At 37.6% G+C, this 15,109-nt stretch overlaps 1 protein-coding gene across 2 annotated transcripts in view; it reads left to right on the top strand.

Annotated features, from left to right (window-relative positions):
* The first annotated feature begins 1,812 nt into the window (after nt 1-1,812).
* Nucleotides 1,813-15,109, top strand: part of SMG7 (SMG7 nonsense mediated mRNA decay factor) — a 62,348-nt gene continuing 49,051 nt past the window's right edge. The window contains exon 1 of one of the 2 annotated variants that reach the window (XM_058176974.1): nt 1,813-2,009. In XM_058176974.1, the coding sequence (XP_058032957.1) occupies nt 1,981-2,009 (29 nt within the window). In that variant the 5' untranslated portion in view covers nt 1,813-1,980. The remainder of the gene's footprint in view (nt 2,010-15,109) is intronic. The other variant, XM_058176975.1, reaches the window with a different exon arrangement.

The following is a 15,109-nucleotide window of genomic DNA, read 5'->3' on the forward strand; positions in this document are numbered from 1 at the left end:
TAATGAATATATTGAAAAATGAGTGTTATACAAAATAGGCTAAAAACATAATTATATAAATATATTATAGTAATTTATTAGATAATGATGCAAGACAACTATTTACTGCTAAAATGAAATCTTTCAAGGTTTATTTAAATCAGTATTAACAATTTCTAGTTTTCTTTGTATAAATACCATTGTATTCAGCCATCATCTGTATTCTATAATGCATTATTTGCATTTTATAAAGTCATAGAATAATCAATTTGGAAAAAAAACCACACCTCTGAAATACTGTTTTTTAAAATAGAAACCGCTTCTGACAATTGAAGTAATGGAGGAAATGACTATAGAGGAAAGATAAGAAATATTCCAAAACAAATATTTCCATCTGGTTTATAAGTATCAATACCACCTGCCACAGACCAATAATTGAAAAAAAAAAACATTCTATTTTTTTGTGGATAAATATCTTGCTCTTCATCATCGTCACAGTCTTGTTTCTGGCTTTCTTGTTTTATATAAAAAAGTTATGTTAAAAATATTTTTACATTTTAAGCAATCTAGTTTTCCTTCAGAGTTGCTCTTGCAAATTGGGCAGCTATATAACAGAGAAGGAGGGAGGGAGGAAGAAATGCCCACCTTTACAATTCTCAATATATCTTTTATTACTCCCTGAATATATTTCTCTCCTTTTTTTTTTCTTTTTTGGTGGTGTGTGTGTGGGAGGGGAGAAGAGATATAAAGGGTCCACAAAAGGACTGGGCCAAAGTCATCTTCTACTTTACTCCCCCCACCCGCAAAAAAAGCAAAAAAAAAAAAATCATGGCACTGCTTAAGAGGCAAAAGGTTGGCAATTTCTTCTGCAGCATGCCTACTTCCACTCCCTTTATTAAAGACTTTCTTTAAAAATAGGCAGGGGTTTTGGCAGGGATCCCAGTACCCTAAGTTTAAACGATTCTACTTTTATTTCATCGGTTATTCCTGACACTCCCAAGGAGCAACTGCCGCTTGCGGGAGAAGTCCGGGTGCCACGCTGGGAAAGCGACTCCAGAAAGAGTCACAAGAGAAGCCGCCACGGTAACCCCGTGGCTCGAAGGTTACCCTTCATCTCTCGTCAAACGTTAACCAAATCTCGGCGCTTCCGATCGGCGCCCTGAGCCTTCGGACGGGTGCGACAAACCTCGCGGCAGACTTCGAGTAGTCTTGTTATAAAATGAATCCCACTTATTCGGGGCGGGGCGTGTGGCGTGTCAAAAGATGTCTCCGTAGATGTCTTCGCACCGGTTGAGAGAGAAACTGCCAGACGGGCGTTAGGAGAGCGAGGGAAGGAGGGAGCTGGTGACTTTCCAGGTGGGTAGTCGGGGAAGGAGCGCGCGCTAGAGTCGTCGCGACGGTTACCATGGCGATAACACACACCACACCACTGTTCATCCCCCTCCTCCGCTCGCACGCAACTCCCCGTTGCTATGACAGCAGCGCCGCCAATGGGAAGTCCCATTAGAAGTCCGCCTTGCGGGCCCACGAGCTGACAAGGGAAGGGTTTCACTGTGCACTAGAGACGGAAGTGGGTCCCGTTGAGCTTGGGCCGCGCCCGGAAGTGAGGGTGGGAAAGTAGAAAAAAGGAGGCATTGACTGAGAGGCTCGCCGGCTGGTAGTCAAGCACCTGCCTGCCCGGCTCCGCGCGAATCAGGGGAGGCAACAGCCGCCTTCCACGTGGAGGCGGGGCAGTTCGGGAGGCTCTCGCGAGAATTCCTTTCCCCCAGTCAGGAGGCGGAGAGCGGAACTGTTCCTCCTCCCCTCGCTGCTACCTCTTCCCCTCCTCCCGCCTCCTCCCTCTCCAGGAAGAGCCTGGCCCGACACGGGAAGATGGCGGCGGCCGGAGGCGGCAGCAGCAGCGGCTGCGGCTCCCAGGCTGCGGAAGGGCCCGAGCTGTAGACCCCGACGCGGGGCCGGCGTGGACTGGCGGGCAGCGAGCGGCGGCGGCGGCGGCGGAGGATGAGCCTGCTTTGCGCTCAGTATCTCCGGTGAGGAGGATGGGGAAATCCTATTGAAGATGGGAAGCACGTTAAAGAGAGAAAGAGAGAGAGAGAGAGAAAGTGTGCGTGTGCGTGTGTGTGTGTAGGAGATGGGGGTGCGGATAGATTAAACACCATTTAGGAAAGCTGTATGGACTGGAGGAGCCGCTAACCCAGCAGGAAACCAGGAATAATCAAAACTCAGCTTTACAAGATCTGGAAGAGACTCCATCCAGTGTGTGAGTGGGATGCTGTGCTGCTCTTTGGGAAGGGAGGTTTCCTGGTGAAGAAGATGGAGAGAGTGACAGGAGGAAGAGAAACATACGTCCTCCTATAGGGTGGTTGTTTTTTAACATATCCCTCAATTCTAGCATTCACAGTATTAAGTTACCTGACGCTTATTCAGCAACTGTGTGTCCTGTGTGTGTGTGAAAATCTACACCCCCCCACCTTGGTCTTTCATTTAACTTAAGACATTACAATAATATCGGTCTGGGATTTGTCTGGTGTGTGTTCATGATTGGTTTATTTCGAGCAGCACCTGAAAAAGTAAGCGAATAGACTACCGGGCTAAAATGGAACATGGATTCCTCATCATCTCATTAGCCTTTCCATGCTCCTTACACACCTTCTGAAATAGAGTAACATTGCAAGGAGCGCAAGCGATTTTAAGGCTGGGTGTAGGTGATACAAATAAAATGACGTGTGTGTGCACATGCAGCCGATGATAAAGGAGGCAAAATTAGAAGGTGGTTCTACAGAGGAGGGATTGCTCTAGCGCTTACTGAGAGGGAGATATAGTGGGAAATGTGCAGAAGGGCAGTGACGTTTCATGGCTGATGGGTGAGACAATGGTTGGCTGAGCAAATGAGAAGACTGCATGGCAGAGAGGAACAGGCTATTAGGGAACTGAAGTGAGGAGCTCTTGTTCATTTAAAGATGCAAGTGCTGTCCTAGATATACGTATGTTAATTCACTTATCTCTCAGCCTGAATTGTAGTTGCAGTAATTGAAAGCTGTCCTATAAATTCAGTTACGCACTTACGCTTTACGTTGTTAAATGGTACAAGAATTTACCTCAGGTGTAAAGTTAATCAGTAACTCCCATAAAATATTTCTGGGAGATCTATCTTTAATGTGCTTTATGATTCATTTCTAAATTATGGTAACTTGGTTATCAGTCCTCTGCAAGTTTCTTCTTCTAAGCCTGCAGTGTCAACTAATTCTAAATCAAATTATTTGTCTGGAAAGAAAAGAGATAATTCAAGTGGTCAAAGCACCAGGCTAGAAAGTGGGAGACTACCTCGTTAGCCATGGAAGCCAGCTGGATGACCTTGGGCCAGTAAATTGTTTTCAACCCAACTTGCCTCACAGGGTGGTTGTTCTGAGGAAAATAGGAAAGTGTGTTGATATGTTTGCCACTTTGAGTTATTTGTAAAAAAAAAATGGGATAGAAGAATAAAAATAAAAAGGTGTTTGTTGTTGGATGATGCCTTTACTGCACATAGTTTTTGGCCATAGAATTTTAGTATGTTATATCCCAGATATTTCTGTGCATTATTCTATCATTTTAAATTAAATTATGTTTCTATATTATTTCAGTTCTTTAAAGTTGTATAAATGTCATTGTTATTATTTACCCAGTTCATAGAATAATATAGATAGCATACCCGTTGACTTATTTTTGTTTTATCAACATACATTTAAGTCTTCTAAAATGATTTAAATTTTTTTTTCGATATATGGCCCAGAAGCTCATACTGACAACTGTAAACTATTAAGCTATATGAAAATGAAAAAAAAAGAATAATAATTCCTATGTGTTTTAAAGCAATTTGTCCAAATAAAGATTTAGCCGGTTTTAGGCTGCCTAAGACTCACCGCCCTGAGTCTTCGGAGAAGGGCGGTATAAAAATTTGAACAATAAATAAATAAATAAATAGGCTTTCCCGGTTAAAAACCTCCATGTGTTCTTGGATAATGGATCCTCTTCATTTTGTAAATGTATGTATGTATGTATGCTTGGAAGCTCTAAAGACTTGCAATTGGAGATAAATTTGGGAAACACAACATCTGATTATTTTGGGGAGGCTATCTTACACCTTGATGATTATTCTCTATCATCTTTAAGTTGTTTAGGCTTGCTCTTTCGTGCCTTCATTTCTTTCTGTCAAAGCATAAATTTAGCTTCATGGGAGCTAAAATGTTCTACAATACTCTTACTGTATACTTTATTCTAAATTTTCTTCTGCAGCTTTGAATTTGGGTATCATCACTACAACCAAAGATGTTCAGTTCTATATCTCATGTTCTCCTTTTTCTATTTTCAAATGAGAACAGGTTTTGGAAGAATAAAGTTAAATAAAACGATTCTGTAATCCCTTAAATTCAGGGTAGAGTCAGGGGGATTGGATGAACCTGAGCGTTTACTGGCCAGATACTCTTCCTGATACCATAGGAGTTCACAGCAGATATTTTTTCTTTGCACCGTAGGAGAGAACTATCTGCTGCTACCTAGGATTGAACTCTCAACCTTTGGAGTGGAAGGGACAGGGTCTTCAATACTAGGCCACTACACCACTCTTGGAAGGATAAAGTTAAATAAATGTATTAAATGTAGATAAAGAAAGGTGATGCTGGTGAGAAATATTTATGCGTTAAGGGCATTCAATAGTTTGGCAGTTGATGGGGTGTGATTACAATGTTAATGCAAATTTCCCACATTGAGCTAGACTGACTTCTGAATTTAAGACGCTAACTGTAATTTGAAAAGTTACAGTTTTGAACTAACTTTCATTAGGATCATGCTTTGTTTTTGGATCAACTCTCCCACCATGTTTACCAAATCAGGCCTTACTTAGGTTTCACCTATTCCACTAAAATGAATAATTTTTGCTGGTAGCAGTGACTCTGTAGTTGTAGACCTAGCTTCTATTTCTTCATCAAAGGTAGCAGTTTCTTTTGTTCATTTTTGTTCCAGAAAAGCTTTGAGTTTTTTGTTTTATCAGTTATCTTGGAGATATGTCTTTAAATATTTTTTTTATTTTATCATTTAACTTAGAATAGTAGTTTTTTACTTTTTTCCGATAAGTTTTTTTATTCAGAAACATTACATATAGTAGACTTTATCTGCTTTTTTTCTCTCCCCAAGATTTGCTCTGAAATTGCAGAAGACTCTTCAATAATTGAAATATTTTGAAGGCCATGGCAATAGTTTTAGGATAGATTCTGAAAGTGTCTCTTAAAATGCCTTTGCAGTCCTACTCAGGGTACCACTTTGGTTACTTTTATTGGGCATCATAGTATGTGAGATGAAAGCAAACTTTCTATTAAAAAACTAGTGCCTTTTGAATTGAAATTTTGAGGAAAGAAAATGTGGATAGGCTAATTCAGCTTATTGTGCTCTTAAACTATTAGAAAATGAAATAAATAGTTCTAATCTGTACACGTTCTGAACAGTCATTACTGGTAGAGTATAATGAAATTATAAAATATTTTTTTCTCATTAACAGTACATATTTTCTGTCTTTACATTTGCTTACTTCTCTTTTATCAGAATAATTATGTAGATTGCTCTTGATATAATAATTCTGTTGTGACCATACTGAACCTCTATAGCAGTTTCAGGTTATCTTGGATTTGTTTGTGTAATCCTTTCTCAAAGCTTTGGTTTTATAGCCAACTAGACAACTTGTGTTCTGTTGGGTCATTGTTTCAGTGATATTTCTTACAAGATTCTTCAATGTCTTCTACAATGATAGAAACTCTAAATGCGGGTGTCGGCAATATGCGGCTCCTGAGCCACATGTGGCTCTTTCATCCCCTTGCTGTGGCTCTCTGTGGGCTAGCTGTCCCCGACCCTGCCCTCCCCTCCCAGTCACTCCTCGCTTGGCCTGAGAAGGTAAGGGGGACGGCAGGGATGGAGACTCATTCCATATTCCAGAGTGTGAGGGACGTGCACCTCGGTCGCTCGGGGAGACATGTGACTTGCTCTCCAGCCTGAGACACTGGCTCAGCTCGGCCCAGCTGTGGCTGATGCTTCACATCGTAATGGGCTCCAGGAGGAGGAGGGTACGCCATCTCCCCCATTGTGACGCGCACTAAATTTAAGTGTGCTGCACAAGGCACTGTGAGAGCACTGAACAGACAATGGAGGCACCGAGAGCAGCGGCGTCAACCACAGCTGGGCCAGGCCAGTACTCTTGCAACTTGCTCTCACCACCTTCCTGGGAGGGAGAGAGAGAGAGAGAGACCCATTTCCCACAGAAAACACCCAGAGCTACAAAACCTGGGTAGGCATGGCTGGGAAGTCATGTGACTGGGTGGGAGTGATGTTGAGTTGGCCATGCCTACCCAGGTTTTGTGGCTCCCAGTGTTTCTGTGGGAAAATGGATCCAAATGGCTCTTTGACTGTTAAGGTTGCAGACCCCTGCTCTACAGCATTGCCTTTACTGGAGATATTGGGATCCATTCTGAGATATATCTGCCTTGAAAATAGATCATGCTGTACCTTAGTTCAAAAATTCTTGCCCTGTGAGGTATTATTTTGTCCAGTTAAAGATAACTGGAACAGGACTTTTAATATTATATAGATAGATTCTTGTAATAATAATTGTATTATGGCCCATTCCAGTAGAGATGTGTTATTTTTTACATATTTCCTTACTGTTCTTGTCTGTAAATTTGCCATTGAAATTGATCCCACAATAAAATTTTCCTAGAGAAATACAGATTCTGTATGATCATAGTATTATATTGTGGGGCAAATATATTTATAAATATTGTGGTGAAAAGTAAAGGACCACTATTTTGTAATTGTAAAACCAGGATAACCAAATATTATTTTGACTTTTAAATATTTTTCACCTCTAAGTGATAGTCCGTGAAGTTGGGCAACCAATAAATTTAAATTAATTAAACATAATAAGTGAAGTATATAAAAGATTATAAGATATTATAGGTTGCAAAACTGATAACTAAATTATGAACTTTACTGAGTGAAGTCATGCTGATGTTTGAGTAAACATGCATAGGCTTATGATTTAGAATTGATCCCAAACTCACTTATTCTCTATAGAAGTTCATAATACATAAGCCACATCATATTTATATAAAGCCTAGGGTATACTTGTGATATTTCAAAATCATGAGGTAAGTTCTAATCTGACTAAAGTGACCTCTGATAAATAAAATGTTATCACACATTCAAGAGGTGGGAAATCTATACTTTTTAAATATGTGGGATGTAGGTGCAGTCATGAAATTTCAGTGTAACCTATTTCAGAGAGTTGTGATGTAAATAATTATCTTGTAGGCTTATATATATTGTGTTAAACTCCAAAGAGAAAAGGTGGGATATAAATATAATACAATTCTTATATTTGACTTTGAAGATATGGTAGTGCAATTAGGTGTAACTTTCAATGTTGATTGTGGATTGCCTTTGAGCCTGTGTGAGGGTAAAATACACAATGAATTCAGAACCTCAAGTGTTTATTTAAAGTCTAGTGAATGAGATCAAAATCTTAATTAGAACGGATATCCAACATGATTTTTGAAGATTCTATTAATAGCCTGTTGGTAATTCAGATTTTAAAACTCTATTTTAAATCAAAATAGTATACTTTTTCTATTTGGTTGTTTAATATTGTATATATAAATTTCTTGATGTTGAAACACCAATAATTTTTTTTGCTTAAGCCTGTGAGAGGTGGTGGTCTTGTCTCTGTACAGAACTTAATTTCTTATGTTTGAATTGATCTTCCACCTTTTCTTTTAAAGAGGAATAGGAAAATAATGATCTGTTTTCCTCAACACATTTGTGGCCAATGTGTTGGGTTTAGTCTCTTATCTATCTATCTATTTATAATATCTATATATCTGTGAAATTTGTTTATTGCCATCTCACCACAAGGTAACCCTGGGTGGTTAATAATATTAAAAAGTATAAAACAATGCAACAGCTTTTTTTCAATAAGAATAAAGCATTATAAAATAGATATTAATGTTATTAATCTGTCAACTACTTCCAGCATGATGTTCCCCCATTGGAGTCCCATCCCAACTGGCAAAGCCAGGTCTTTATCCTAGTATGGAAAGTCAGGAGGGTGAGAGCCAATCTCACTCTGGGGGGCAAGATATTCCAAAGGGCAAGAGTCTGATGGGACCAATACATGCTACCTTTGCTGGCATGCCAATCCTATTAGGATGAGATGGTTCCTCAATTCCTCAATAGCAATCCATTAGATTATAGGAATTAGACCAACCATCTTCTGAACACTAGAATTTGGAAAATTGGTACCCATAGAGAGAAAAATCATCTTGAGTTTTTCTCTTGCTGTGGTTAATCATGTTACCATACACTGTACAGCAAACTTGGGGGGGAGGATCCTTAAAGTATTAATTACGCTGTGCTTAGCACAAAATTGGTGGGAGGGTTTTTTAGTTATTTTTGAGATGTAAAAAAGAACATAGGTTTGACATATTCTTAAACCAAATCCTTGCAGATACATTGTGCTTACAGTTATTCATAAACTTACTATCACATTAGGGTGGGTGTGTATTAGTATTTTAGCAAACAGATTTTTTAATTAATTCATTTTGACTGTGTTCCACTTTGATGTTTTTTTCTGGTATATCTACTATTTACTTTTACATCACAAATTGGAGATAAGCACACTCTTATAGACAGCCCTTTCATGTATTGTGATAAATATTAATTCTTTGCAACGTATCATGTACACCTACCATCCTGTACCAGATTCAACCAGTACGTGCAGTCATTGACTCTCTAGTTTTTTGCTGTTTATATAAAACTTGCAGTTGTTCACGTCTTCTTTCTCATCAAACATACAGTAACTATCTGGATTTTTGCAACATTAAGATCCCTACTTCTTCTATCCAGATTTCTCAGCAAACTATTCATGTTCTCAACAAGTAACATGGCATTATATGCATAGAATAATACACATATATCCTTATTTTTCATCAATATAACTTTTGCTGGCACCACAGTAATTTTGTATATATTTATCCATTAATATATTAATCATTTTACAGCATTACAGTGTAATAAATATTCTCTTAACATTTCATTTTTTTCATGTGTTCTTTACTGTCGTCATAGACTGCTTATCACATTTATATTCATGGAAACCTTTTCATAATTCAAGCCTACCTGTTATATCTTATGCTTTCTGTAAACTACAACCTAGAATAAACTTTCTTTTTTCACATTCGTATATTTTCAATGACTTGCTAAAGAGCAAAAATCTGCATTACGAGCCATACCCAGCATCTTCACAGACCTGATATGTTTTCTATTTTGTTTCTTAATGTTTGTTACCGTTTGATCTTTATAGACTCCAAGTTGCAGTTAATTTTATCCATGCCACAGGTACTGTCCCCTATTAATCAGCAGTTCTGATTAGTTTGGGCCCATATTGTCAATATGCCACAAGTGGATGCCGAGTTTTATCCCAAATATTCTCACACTATTCTTCTTGAATTTTTGTAGCACCCTTTTTGTTCTATATTTTAATAGCTGTAGATTTAATTTACATTTATTTACATTCATAAGTAGTTTGTATATTATTGGCAAACAGGTTACAGGCCTGTAGTTTTGAGGCTCATTTCCCTTTTTCTTCACCTTCTGAGTTAGGAATGTACTTTCAGCCGTTAGCCATTTTTTTATTTTCTGGTGCTTCCAAACCCTATTCATCTGGTTTGCCAACCTCAAGTGTAGATTTGTCAGTTATTTTAGCCAGAATCCATGGAACTCATCTGATATAGGATCAGTCAAGTTTTTATCCTTCTCTGATTGCTTTTGTACTATTTCCTTAATTAATCTAATTTCTTCTATACCAAGTACTTTCACTATGTTTTCAACTTGCTTGATTCATGTTGCATGCCTATTGTGACTCCAATTATTTTCCCACAATCTTTTCCAAAATTCTAGGGTCCTTCTTTGCCAGGCTTTACATTATTTGTGACCAGTCCTTCCATATTTTCAAGCGTTTTTTGGAATTGAGGCTGATTTCCTCTCAAGTGCAAGTTCTGCTAGAATTGAATTATTTGATTGGCATATCACTTGATTTTCTCTGCAATAGCCATGATACTTTGTTTCAATTGTTCTACAGTCTCTGCAATTCCTTTACTGTCCAGTTTGTACTTCACAGATAAATTAGTTTTTATTTTCTTATTTTCTTATGTGTCCCATAGTCACAAGACCTTGATTTCCAATATTTTTTGCTGGTTGCCGGCAAAAAGCCTCACCTATGCAGAGGAATGGATTTACTTAACAACCACCTTATTCGCTTAATGATTGCATGGTTCCGACGTACAATTGTGTGATTCATTTAACGACTGCCATAAAAAGAGTGGAAAAATCGGGTTCAGTCATGTGGGAGCCTTGACTATAACAACTAATGATAGAAATTCCAGTCCCAGTTGTTGTAAATTGAAGATAATGGGTTTCATTGCAGTGCCTTCTAAACCTTTCTCCATAATAGCATCCGTATGACTTTGAACAGAAGGGTTGAGATCACACAGCCATACCTAATGCCTGTTCGAATCAAGAACTGAACATTAATTTTGGATACGTACACAGTTGTTGGAATTGTTGTAGAATTTGTGGGTTTTCAGTTCTTTCCATAAAACTGACTAATGTACGCTGTCGAAGTTGCTTCAGAGTCAATGAGCAAGTGGTTATTTATCTCATTGAATTCTCTCATCCATTAGTTGTCTGATGATGAAAATCTGGTCACAGTATCCTTGGTTAGGGTGGAAACTAGACTACTTTCCTCTAATTATTTTTCCTATTGTTTCTGGAAATGTAGTTATTTGATTCTTATGAAGACCTTTCCAAGGACTAACAATAAATAAAGGAGTCCTGGAACTCTCTGAGTTTGGTTGTTTTTCCACTCTTTTTATGACAGTCGTTTGGGTTTCATTACCCAAATTAGGTAACATCATCGGTGCTAGTTTGGGTAATGAAACGTCTGCAAGAAAACAACCAAGTCCAAGAGGACAAAGGACCCTCATTTCAACTCTAAGCTACACATATTCTCCTTTATTGATACTGACAATAAAACTTATGGCCCAGTTGCTTTTGAATTGCTGTCATCTTTTTTCCAAAATACAGATTATAATACTTTGTTTCCATATAGTGGAGACTTTCTGTGAATGCCAAATTAACTATAAATGTAGTCACTTAATGAAATGGTCACTAGCTCTGGGTGCCGCAGTTGTAGCTCCATCCATCTGTTCTCCCATTTTTTGTTAGCTTTATGCTTCTATTGTGGGCACAATGTTTCACTCCTGATTTTTTGGGGGCATTTGGATAAGTAGAGTAGTGGATCTACTGGTGACACCTGTGGCTCTTCATGGTTGTAGAGTTGTTGGAAAAGTTCCCTCCCTCTCTGAAACTGTTCATTTGAAAATGCTACAAATGTTGCATCAGTTTTGTAGGCACTACTGTTTGTTGATTTAATCCTTACTAGATGTCTGAGAGTGGTTTAAAAAAGAGTGTGATACTTGTATTTTGCACAGCCTCTTCCAGTTTCAGGACCATGGTATTCCAGTGGGGCTCATGCTCCACTTTGGAGAGGAATTGTGGCTTAAAACAACCCTCTCACAGAATGACTGGGGTATTAATGCAAGTTCTCTATTGGAGCAGAAAAGTAATAGCTCTTTTAGAGTTATCATGGCCAAACATGGGTATTCCATTGGACCAGGATGTGTGAAAGTCTATGTACATCTGCTACTTTGCCCCCTTTTTAGTGCATGCTTGCTTGCTCACAGGTATTGGAAATGCACAATGATGAAAAGTAGTATGATGGTGAATTGTTACAAGAAAAAGAAGCCCATTAATGTACAGCAATTGTGAAAATATATTAAAACTGTGTTCTGCACTATCACTATTAATTTGTTTGTTTGTATAGTACCTGTATTATTTTTACAAGTAACTCAAGGCAACAAACATATCCAGTATACCTTCCTCTTCCTGTTTTCCTATAAGAACAATTCTGTGAGGTAGGTTGGGCTGAGAGAGAGTGACAGGTGTACTGCTCTTGTTATAGTGCTAAATAAAAGTGGTTGGTTTCGTATGGCAAATGTGATTAAATAGGTTAGGCTTTAACTCTGGTCAGTTCCTTGTTTCAGCTTGTGTTTTGGATATTCTAAAATAGATATGAATGGAAACAAAGACAATATTATTTCTATTGAATTTCTGCTTATATATATATATGTTTTCTGAGGTTTTCACGGGTATATATATATATATATATAGTGTGTGTGTGTGTATTATATTTGCACAAGGCATAGGCAAAGGAAATACAGCATATATTGAGACATTTTTTTCATAATTCTTCCAGCTAAATTATTCACATTCTCATAAATAGAAGAAATGATTATATTTGAATAAAATTACTCTTCAACATAAGCAGTTAGACTTCAGTATTTAGGATTTCTCCAATTCAAATTACTTTATTTTTAACATTTTGGAAAGAAGTTTTTAATTTTTAGCTGTTGAAGTAAACATGAAAATCAGGTTTTGTATTTTAAGATTGCTTTTCTTTAAAAACAAATAATATTAATATGGAAATAAAAGAGCTAAATGAAACATCAGGATTTGGAAGATGTATTTTGAAACTGAAAATACCAGCTGACAGGAAATTGATGTGCAACTTTGATAGCAGGCCCTCAGGTTTCAGGCGTAAGTCTGTTTTTAGAGGAAAATGAACAAACATAGCATGGTGTGTGTGTGTGTGTGTGTGTGTGTGTGTGTGTGTGTGTGAGTGTGTATTATATTTGCACAAGGCATAGGCAAAGGAAATACAGCATATAGTGAGACATTTTTTTCATAATTCTTCCAGCTAAATTATTCACATTCTCATAAATAGAAGAAATGATTATATTTGAATAAAATTACTCTTCAACATAAGCAGTTAGACTTCAGTATTTAGGATTTCTCCAATTCAAATTACTTTATTTTTAACATTTTGGAAAGAAGTTTTTAATTTTTTAGCTGTTGAAGTAAACATGAAAAATCAGGTTTTGTATTTTAAGATTGCTTTTCTTTAAAAACAAATTATTAATATTTCTAAAGAGGGATGTGGGTAGATGACTAAATTGAAAGAAACTGAAATAGGAAACAAGACAAACTCTGCACCAAGTGGAAGATCAAACAGGTTCCTGACAAACCTAGCAGACAACTTTGTTTCCCAAAAAGTAAAGAAGGGAACAAGGGGATCAGCCATATTGGACTTAATTCTTTCTAACAGAGATGAAATGATAGAAGGTGTTGAAGCTACAGGAACCTTGGGGGGGTGAGCGATCATGCAATATTGGAATTCAACATTATGCAAGCACAAGCGATAGAACAGTCAAACTAGAGTCTTGGACTTTAAGAGAGCTAATTTCAATAAACTTCGAGAGAACTTGGGAAGGATTCAATGATGTGAATCCTCAAGACAAAAACAACTCAAGAAGCTTGAGAAATTTTGAAAAGTGCGATTATGAAAGCCCAGTCTAGCACAATACCAAATGAAGAAGAAAAATAACAGCTCCTAAAAGAAGCCAGCATGGCTGCATAAAGAACTCTCTGACAAATTGAATGACAAAAAGGACAAGCATAAAAAGTGGAAAGAGGGGCACATAACTAAGGCAGAATATCAGCAAATAGCCCAAGCCTGCAAAGATGAAGTGAGGAAAGCTAAGACTCACAGCGAACAAAGGCTTGTGACAAAAGTAAAAAATAACAGAAAAAAAAGTTTCTTCCAATATGTTAAAAACAAGAAAAAAGTCAAGGAAACAATTGATCCATTGCTGGGAGAAAGTGGCAAGAAGGTGACAAGAACAAAGAAAAAGCAGAACTACTTAACTCGTTTTTTGCATCTGCCTTTACACAAAGGGGAAAAACAGTCCAACCTATCAAAAACAGCACCACAAAAAATAGATTAGGAACACAAGTTAAAATAGATATTTGTATTATCCTGTCCAGTTATGTGGAAAAAACCCACTCTCATTTTAACTGGTGTATGTGCATGTATTTTTAAGTTTTGCCTATTATTTGCTGTTCATACACATCATCCTTGGCATGCTGGCTAAGTGTCAGCCTTGGAGGCCATCCTTTTCTTTCGATCTTCAGGGCTTCTACACTTGGTGGATGGGCATGCTGTGGGAACAGGGAGTGGGGGTTGGATGGTGACAGGATGAGATGTATAACCATAACAACATTCTTTCATTGGGAATCAAGGACGTTCAGCCTGCATCTGGAGAGGCAACAACTGGGAAACAACTCCAGTTAGGATGGTGACCTGATTGGACCATGTGATGGACATGTGGCTGCAGGGGAAGGGACTTTGACTTTCCTTTGGGTGGGGAAAACCTGGGAGATTTCAGATTCGGGTTTTCCCAGATGTGCCAATATGACAGCTCTAAGAAAATGGAAGTTTGAGGAAATGCCTGCCTCGGAGTCTTACTTTGTTGGGGGTGTTACTTGGAACCTTGACACTAAGATTTATAAATAAGCTATAATACTCCTTCCTATAAATGCTGTTGAATTCCCCTTGTGATAATTGTCTTCTATATAACAACTGTTTAGTACATACATTTAAATTTTAAATTCCTAAAAATCCCAGTGTTGGACATATTCCAAATAGATTCTTAGGATATCTTGAATATGAAAAATGATCTTATAAAAACCAGTGAGCTGTATATGAAACTGCTGCAAGTGTGCATATTTATAAATAAATATTTATAACTTACTCCATATAGCTGTGCTATAGCAATTTTTTCTTTGAACAAAGTTATATGAAACAGTTGTCTTAGTAGTTGCATCTAAATTTATTCTCTTCTGTTCTTAATAATTAGTTACGTAAAAGAATAAGTTGGGATAGTAGAAAGCATTCTTTAATTGGAACTGAAACAAAAGATACTTCAAAAGAGCAGTTTCAAACAATGTCAAGATCTGGACACTTAGGTTCCTCTAGAAAACAAATATTTTATGATGTTGCAGCCATTCTGTGCAATAGCCAATTCCAATCATTTCAACAATGGCTCTAAAATGATCTAAACACATGCGTGGAATAGTTTTGTCAATGTGTTAT

The sequence above is a fragment of the Ahaetulla prasina genome, chromosome 3 (genome assembly GCF_028640845.1).
Source record: "Ahaetulla prasina isolate Xishuangbanna chromosome 3, ASM2864084v1, whole genome shotgun sequence".
Classification (NCBI taxonomy): Eukaryota; Metazoa; Chordata; class Lepidosauria; order Squamata; family Colubridae; genus Ahaetulla; species Ahaetulla prasina.